Source organism: Python bivittatus, unplaced genomic scaffold, assembly GCF_059951505.1.
Source record: "Python bivittatus isolate LINGU-HERP-01145 unplaced genomic scaffold, Pbiv_v1 ctg000660_np1212, whole genome shotgun sequence".
NCBI classification, from domain to species: Eukaryota; Metazoa; Chordata; class Lepidosauria; order Squamata; family Pythonidae; genus Python; species Python bivittatus.
In genome coordinates, this window is record NW_028277092.1 from 2,409,537 (window position 1) to 2,418,544 (window position 9,008).

At 49.5% G+C, this 9,008-nt stretch overlaps 1 protein-coding gene across 2 annotated transcripts; it reads right to left on the reverse strand.

The window, feature by feature from the left end:
* Positions 1-295: 295 nt before the first annotated feature.
* NUDT17 (nudix hydrolase 17) lies at positions 296-7,829 on the reverse strand. Of its 2 annotated transcripts, XM_088151172.1 has the most exons (8): positions 7,600-7,829; positions 6,543-6,665; positions 5,795-5,978; positions 4,582-4,607; positions 4,077-4,169; positions 3,327-3,425; positions 2,424-2,563; positions 296-947 (listed from the first exon to the last, which is right to left on the reverse strand). In XM_088151172.1, the coding sequence occupies exons 1-8, from the start codon at positions 7,672-7,674 to the stop codon at positions 794-796; spliced, it is 894 nt and encodes a 297-aa protein (XP_088007298.1). In that variant the 5' UTR covers positions 7,675-7,829; the 3' UTR covers positions 296-793. The 2 variants fall into 2 exon arrangements, with proteins under 2 accessions (XP_088007298.1, XP_088007297.1); XM_088151171.1 differs by lacking the exon at positions 6,543-6,665.
* Between the last annotated feature and the right edge of the window lie 1,179 nt (positions 7,830-9,008).

Sequence of the window (9,008 nt, forward strand, 5' to 3'; positions counted from 1 at the left end):
ACTAATTTTGAGTTTTCAATATAGCATGGTTATAACTATAGTTTAGCACAACGTTGAACCCATAGATGATTTCCTTGAGCTGGAAGGGGTCCTTGTAACCACTGGATTCAATCTCAAAATTAAAGCTTCCTCAACCTATTATTCTGAATTTGCCCTGATGAAGAGTAAACCATAGAAGGAAGTCTTCTATGCATCATCCCTCTGGTCCCCATCCCTCCTCGGTTTGTCAGTCTCTCTTTTAGAATTTGTTTTCAGTCCCCCAATCCTCATCTTAATCTTTTCTAGTGAAATCTAGTCTTTCACAGAAGGCTTTATTTGGGGATCTGATCTGACTAGTCCAGAACGGAATTGTCTTGCAGAATTATCATTACAAGGTATTTCCATCAACTTTGAGTCCTTGATTGACTCTTGGGTGTGGGTCTTGCTTTCCAACTTGCCCCTCGGAAAAAGAGAAAAGTGAACCCACCAGCATGTCTTGGAACCCTGAAGGAATAGATGTGCAATCTAGGGAATCTCTAACAACAATGTTCAAGACTTACTTCCCTGCCACTCGCCATGCCTTCTATTACCGTCAGATGAGTGAAGTAATGTCTACAGCCACAGAAAGGCAAAAACTAAACAAGACTTGTTATCTCTTGGCAGCTGAACAATAACTGGAATACAGATCCCCAAAGTTCCAAAAACAAAAGCCAAGAAAAATTCAGGGAGTGTTGAGAACCAAACGTAACTTGAGTCCTGCTAAATGGATCTTCCTGCTTCCCAAACCTCTGAGATCCTCGGCTGCTCGGTCAGCTCAGGTAGCCCAAGACTTCAGCCACTGCCGGAGGGCATACTTGGTTCCAGTGCTGACACGCTCCACATCCTCCCCTTGTGCTGGTGCAGTGGCCAGGAAAGTGGTAGTGGGAATCACAACTGTCTTGGCTGAGCCCTTCTCCAGTTCGGTGATGCTGCTCAAAAAACAAAAGATGACGCTGGATGATCTTTAAACGTGGGGAAAGGAGGGAGGCCAGTCTTCCCCTTGTCTCTTCCACCCCAAATTCCTTGCTCAGAAGGAAAGGAAAGAGATGCATAATGGTTTGACCCACCGTTTGCCCAAAAAGGGCAGCATCTACATTGCAGCACAAGGATATGATGTAATACTTTGAACATGAGTGTGAGCCGCACAGTTCATAACTGTGGCAGAACCTGTTGATGTCAAAAGGCTGAGTAGTTTTAGCAACCACCAACTGCAGTTACAAGAACCGTTAGTTACCAATTTTATTTCCAAATATGCATGTATCTTTCCTTTATAGGCATTTATTGATTTAAAAGTAATCTTTTCCTGTCCATAAACCATGGGGGATGAGGGATTTCCTCCCCATCCCTGCAATGGCTTGCCCGTTCCCTTGCTGATTTCACATTTCCCTCAGTCCCTTTTCCGAATTTGGCTATGTTGCAAGACTGGAAGGGGAAAAGCATGCTGGGGTGCTCACTCAGCAGTTACCCACTGCTCTTTTCAAGCAGTGGCATCTTTTCCCTAAATCCCAGGGCTGCCCTCTGCAGAGGCAGGGCAATCCCAGGGAAAGAGGGTTTGGGTTCAGCAATGGCCACCCTGCGCCCCCCATACCTCCCACTTGGCTTTCCCAAGGAAAGGTTCTACAGTCCCATCTTGGAAGCTCCTGGGGCATGTGGCGCAAGGAAGTGGGGAAGAGACTGAGTAGAACTGGCTGCAGGTTTCTGTGAGTAACTCAACAGTCCTGCTGCTGAGCTATAACCACTGAGAAGCTCTGCCCATTCATTTCCAGAATCTACTTCTTCCCATTGCACATGGGAACCTGGGATTCTCTTCTGCCTGCCCACAATCCTCTCCAATGAAAGTCTGGGGGATGAATTGGCCACCCCCCATCTAGGCTGGACTATGGAACCCATCAACTCAGCTAGCATGTGCTAGTTTTCCAGCGATAGGATGGTTTGCCACAAAGTAAGTAGCTATTAATTCAAAATGACTTCTCAGTTTGCATGGCAACAGACCAGTAATCTACTTATATACTTTCTAAATGTAAACTGAATGGTAAAGAAGGCCATTTATCTTTTGGAAGTTTCACAAATGATGAACTAAAGCAGAAGGAGGAGAGATTTTGGACCTTCTCTCCTTGAGGTGGCTGGACAGATTTAGCTCTTACATGCCAGTATTATGGGGAAATTACTCAGAACGTTACTGACTGCAAAGGCTTAAATAATAGCACTCACGCTAAAGGAAGAACAATTAACTCTGTTTCCTGAGAACGCAGTTTCACTACCTAAGACAAGGAACAAATAAACCTGGAGCAAACTGTTTTTCCTTCAGCCAACTTATGAGGACTAGAACCTTGGTTCTTGCTTTGAAAACTGGGTTTTTCATTGCTTGAGTAGGAAAGCTGGGAACACTCTTCCCTTCCACATACCTGACAGTCGATGGAGCGTCACCATCCACCCCCATGGCCTCACTTTCTGCCCCATCCTCTGTAGCCGCAATTGATGCCAGGGTGGGGGGCTCCAGCCAAGCGAAAGCTGTGACCTCGGCTTCATTGGGCTTAAACCTTGCCTGGCAAGAGACTTGGATCAATCCGCAAGTCAAGCAAGCTCTCCCGCCCCCCCCCCCCGTGCTGCAGCATCAAATTGCATTCCTCTTTTATGCCTCTCCAAGAACCAAAAACAACATTAATTCATTTGCTTCTGGCTAAGCAACTTGTGCCAGGCTGAAGCTGCATTTTGGCTTTGCATGGACTCTTGCTGGCTGCAGTCCAACCGGGAGAGTGCAGGACAATCATTACAATCTCATTCCCATGTCATTAAAATGGCTTCTTGTTAATACAACTGCTCTCCAATCTCACATGCAATCACTCCTCCCTTCTGTCATATGAAATTACCCCAAATTACACACTAATTAAACATTACAATTGAGAAAACAAGCTCTGGAATTGTGGGAGCTGCGCCCAAAGCTTTGGAGGACCACATGCAGCCCTGTTAGTAAACTCAGGACAACTGTGGCTTAGGCATCAAACCATGATTAAAATAAGATGGCTTTAAGAATAACCTCAGGAAATAGGGGGCAATTTGCTTAGACTGCAATCCTCTAGTCATTGAGGCATTAGGCTGGCATGGCTTTGGGCTGCTCACTGTCAGCCCAACCTACCTCACAAGGTTGTTGTGGGATATAATTAAGGGAGACCCCAGCGCACGTCATCTTGGGCTCTCTGAGAAAAGGCAGGATGTAAACTCAGTCAGTGGAATTTAGACAAAGCAGACATTGCTGCAGACACTGGCCATCAGCAGGGACTTGAGTCTGGCCAAGGTCCCCCACTCACCTGGAGCTGCTGGTGGCTCTTGTGCAAAACCAAGTGGAGATAGATCACGATGTGATGGCGCTGGGGCAAGCCCTGGCTCAGCCGGGGGGGGTACACAGACTGCACGTGGAACAAAACAAGGGAGAATGGGAGCACCGCAACTCCCTGCAAGCCTCCGCCTTGCTCTGTCCAGAGCTTCACTGACCACTCCACTCGAGACCCTCTGTTTCCAGTCCCATATCTCCCTGTGTCCCATTATCACCTTGAGCCAGGGTGAGCAAGCTGCCATGGCTCTCTCCCCATAACTGCTGTTAATAAGCCAGCTTGGTCTTGCCCGCTGAGGCTCTAAAATACTTGGGAGAAAAAAGACCACATTCTCACCCAACGCGCTACGCCAGCTGGGTTTCTGCCATCTCTGAGGTCCAAGCCACTGCAGCGTATGCCAGCTGAGCTGCTTTGCTCAACAGCTTAAGCTCACCACATGGAGCCATAAGCCCTGGAGCCTGTTGTGTGAACTTACCGCCGGAGCTCTCTGCCTTCCTCCCACACCTCGGGGCCTCTGAAAATCAATTCCCAAATGGGGTGGACCACAGGGAGGCCCAAGTGAGCACCCACACAAGGAGCTGCTTGGAAATGGCATCCAAGGCAGAGCTGGGCAGATCGAGCGTTTCATCACAAGGGGACCCGCTTGCCTGCTTTCAGGCCCAGCCAGCCTACCTCTCTGCACCAAATTTCCAGCACCTGCACCCAGGCACGGTCTCAGCACCTTACCTCCCAGAGGGCCAGCGGGTGCCACGAGAACTCATTCTCCTGCAGCCACAAGCCAGTCTCTTCCTGCAGCTCCCTCAGCCCCGCATCCAGCAACTGTGGATAAGAAAGAAACAAAGGTGGGGAGACGAGGCAGCTCCTGAAATCAGTGGGCACTGGGGCAGGTTGCAACTCAGAATGCCTCTGAACATGGACAGAGTGCTTCCCATCACACAGACCCCCCTTTACTTAAGCTTAGATTCCCCCAACCTGGTGTGTTTTTTGTATATGATAATGAGGAGACACCCACACCACACAGAATAAAAGCTATTCTTTTTTTTAACATTTTCCCAAAAGGCAAAATTCCTTCCCTGAATCCTTCAGGCCTTCTATCATGCTTTCAGAATTCCAGTTCTAATCAAGCTTGTAAAATGCCAACCAGATTTCCCCCCAAGGCTTCCTACATTAATTCCTGGCCTTTGAGTCTGTGTTCTCCCTTTTTTGTTTTGTTTTTTAAAAAGACCATTACCTGTTCCTCCGGTTCAATGTGGCCTCCTGCAAGGAAAAAGAAACATCTACGTTTCTGCCCCATTAATCGCTTCTGAAAACTAGGATTCAGTAATCCCTTTTTGTTCCAAGCCTTGGTGTTACAAAAAAATGGGCTGAATGTCAGTATTGCCCCAATGCAAATGCTGCTGATGTCAGAGGAGGGTCCAAGAATTCCATCTTTGAACACCAAAGCCCCAGGTTCAAATCTCTAACTGGCTATAATCAACCCATTTCTGAAAAGTTTGGTCGCCCATCACCCCATGCCCATAAGGACAGTAAGAGCACTTTTCCACCCAACTAGCTCTAACTGGGAAACCAAGAATCCCTTGCCCTCCTAGGAGATGCCCCAGGGCTTTTCAGGGAGAAATTCAGAGCAAGAAGGAACAGTGAGGACTTGCTAGGAACTTGCTTTGTAAAAAACTGACTGACCTGAGAGAATCAGGATAATGGGATCTGGGCCCAGAAGGTTTTGCTCCAACTGTCCCTGTTTCAGATTACTGTTTCTATTTTTGTCTTTTTAAAGAAGCTCACTTAAAGTAACGCAAACTACTGATTTTAATTGTCAGATGAGGTTAATACTTATTTTATCATTAATTTTAATTGGTGTTCTTAGTCCATATTGTTTTAATAGTTAAATCTTGTTAGTTCCCTTGAGTGTTGCCTGAGAAGAAGGGCACAGTATCAACCAAATATGTTAATTAATACAACCATTTTCCTGCCCCCATGCAGGTCGACACCTATCCAGACAGCAAATACCGCTGAGTGTATCTCCTGCTGCTGGTATTCAATGAGATCAAACAAAAGAGGCCTCCTGGGAGGTCGACTCATCTCCCAACACCAGAAATCTTTAGCCTACAGTTTAATCATCAATCATCTTTTCTTTCTTTTTTTTAACTTTTTTGCCAGGCACAGAGAAAGGAGCTTTGGATTCCACATTAAGTAAATTTAACCTCTCAACTACCAGCCTGCTCACTCACCCAGGTGCAGGTTCTGCTTACTTACAGGGAGTGCATCAATACAAAGCTGTATTTTTAAAAAAAAATCTCAAGCTTCAAGAATAAGGACACTGGAGTGCGACTTCCAGAAGAGCTTTTCCAGGCCAAAGGCTGCCCATCCTTGGGGCTGAAGAAGCTCATCTCTGCAGGCCTTGCCATCCCCTTGCACCCAATCCCCCCCACTTCAGTCCTTCTTACCAGGAGGCACCCAAACATTGGGGAAGATGCTCAGTGTCCTCGCCCGGCGTGTCAACAACACCTTTTGGCTGGGTGATTCCAGGAGGAGGGCCACCCCAACATCCACCCCTCGGTGCCGGGTCTCTGCAGGGAGGGAAGCCATTTGCGCTACAGTCAAATGCTTGATGGGGCAGAAGGGGGGCCGCTGAAAAAGAAGCAAAATCCTGGATCCTGGAAACGGAAGATTTCACATTCATGATACATCAATTTATAATTTTACAATTTTCCACTTTTCAATTATGTGAAGAATCTAGAAACATGGTTATTGACTGTTCATGTTCACTTACACAATTAGCTAGTTGGATTTGATCATGGCTTGTGGAATATGCCACAATTCATGATGGTACACAGATAAGCCATAAACCATAAACTATGGTATACAAACTGCAGTCTTGGAATTCAGTCATCATGTTGAGTCACTTCAAAGATCCATATGGTATTTCAAAGAAATGTATGGCCACGGATTACATTGCACCCCTGTAATTCCTGATTACATTTTCCTGATTTTCTAATACATCTGGATTTTTTAGACATAACAAATAGTTCACACTCCCAACTAACCCTACCATCCTAAATACCAGCCCCCTCTGCTGTCTCATTTGGCCCACTGTAGGGCTGGCCCACCAAGGTTTTGGTATAAAATCCTTAGTTTCCCCAAAAACTGAGAAGTGCCTCCATCCTCTCCCACCATGACAAACCCCTTTGCAACCTTCAGGAGGAGTCGGCTGGAGCCAGGAAACTCCCGGTCGGAAATGAGGAACTGGGGGAATTTCAGGCCGCAGTGCACAACTCCGCTGTCTCTGTGGGGTGGACAACAGTGACCGACGATGCTCTGCAAGACAGAGGACAGGCCGTGACCTTTCTCGAATCCACAGCCTCTTTGACACACGGCCTGGGGAGACTCTACACAGGGGGCAACTCATGTTTCGTTACGTTACATTTGGTCAGCTCAGGACTCTCGTGCAGGGGGCACGGAGTGCCCATGAAATCTCTGCCCATGGAGATTTCAGGGGACAGTTTGAGTAGGACTTTTCAAAATTACACTGAGCTCCCTTTCATGGCTGCAAAATTGGATTGTGTGATTTCTGCAATGATCAAAAGGACAACTAAGGGCCACCCCGGCTGCCTCTGGTTGCCAGGACTCCGCATGAGCCTCCACTCGGCTGGGTCTGTGCCTCGGGTTAAAGGCAACACAGTTGCTGAACTGGATTTCTCAGCAACCTCAGTTCAGTCTCTCTCTCAAATGCAAGATTCTCTTCTTTTTTCCTTTCTTTCTTCTGTGCTTTCAGGTCAGTGTTGACTCCTGGGGACCGCCTGGACTGTCCCTGCAGTTTTCTTGGCAAGGTTTTTCAGAAGCGCTTTGCCATTGCCTGCCTCCTAGGGCTGAGAGAGAGGGACTGGCCGAGGGCCACCCGGCAGGCTTCGTGACCGAGGCCGAACTAGAACTCAGGTCTCCCGGTTTCTGGCCTGGGCCGTCGCACTGCACCGAGCCGGCTCTCAGAGACCATATTCTGGCCCTCACGAAAGGAAGCGCGAGCCACAAAAACGTGGGGAGCGTGAGGAGGGGCGCTGGCTGGAGAGCGGGCGAAGGGCGTCCTCCGTCTCGGGGCTGGGAGCGGGAAAGCGCCGAGCGAACCACCGGCCCGCGCGGCGCCCACCCGGGGCAAATGATGCGTCGCCAGACGCCCCCTTCCTGGGCTGCGGCTTCGGCCCGCGCGGGCCAGAGTCTCCCTCCAGGGCCGGCCCGCGGCCCCCCGCGCCCCCACCTGATCGAAGCGGGCCCGCTGCGGGCGGCTGCCCTCCTTGCAGACGTGCACCGCCGCCCTCCTCGCGGCAAGCATGACCGGGCCCCGCCGAGCAGAGACCGCCGCGCGGCCGCAGGGAAGAGCGCGCTCCGGCGGGGCCCGGCTCCCGCCCGCGGGCCTCGCGCCGACAAGAGCCGCCGCGCCTGCTCGGGGCGCCGGGGGGCCCGCTCGCCGGGCCTCGGCTCCTCCCCGGTTTGGAGGGCGCCCTCCAGTGGCCGCCGCGAGTTCAGCCGCCAGAGGGAGCTGGACCGGAAACGCGGCGCGCCGCGCGGGAATTTCAGCCCTCGCGGTTCATTCAGTCAGCCCGGTGGCGGCCCCTGCGCAGGATCCTAAACTTTAGGCGAAGTTAACCTCTGGCGGGTGCGTCAAGCTCAGCTCCTGATCGCTTCATTGACACAGAGTACATTCATGTTTTTTTCTTGCCAGGAGTACTGCTTTCCACATCTGCCGATGTCCTGATTTCATTCACACGTTGATCTAGAAAGGCTACTTCTAGCCGAATCAGCCTTCTTCAGGCGGAGCTGAACTGGCGACTGTGCGCGTATTTCTTGGCTACAACGGGAAAGAGGCTTGCGGTTGTCTTCTCCTGCGATGGGTGTTGGAGCCCCGGGTCCCCTGGTGGCTTCCCGTCCAAGGACGACCACAACCAGGGAACTCTTATCCCCAGGTGCAGTTTGGACGAGGCAAACTGTACGTTTCAGTGAATTCCTAACGAACAAAGCAGACAAAGGCTCCCCGTGGTGCCGAGCTGCGCACGTCCTGCCAATCTGAGCACCCACCGTTTGCGTGCAGGCGTCTACAGACTCAAAATAAGGAAACGGTAAGCGTGGCAGATGCATCTTCTGTGGATCTACTCTGGCACTTTTCCCCCATTCTTTCTTCCAGAACCGTGAGTTAGCAAATGTGTGAAGCCAGAATGTAACAGCCCTGGGCCCACAGTGCACAGAAGGATAGCTGAGGCTGCAGAGCTGGAGACATTATGGCCACTGAACCTCAAGCTAGCCAGCCGCCCTAGCTGCCATTAAGAAGCACCAGCACAGGGTCCCATTCACACAACACACGTAACCTGGTTACTTAATTAGCATACTTTCTAGATTTGCACAACAGATTGAATTACAGTATAAACTAACATAGTGGCTGCCTTTTCACTAAATGCTAAGGCCCACCAAACTAACCCAGGTTAAAACTACTGCACGAGTGCAGCTGTTAAACTTGGTTAAATGTGTTATTTATTTGTTATTTCAAACATATGTTCAAATAAGTTATTTCAAACATATGTTGAAATAAATCAACATATGATGGCCTGGTGCATGCATGCCAAAAACTCATTTTCCAATGGTATGTCAACCCACAAATGACCTGGCCTCACT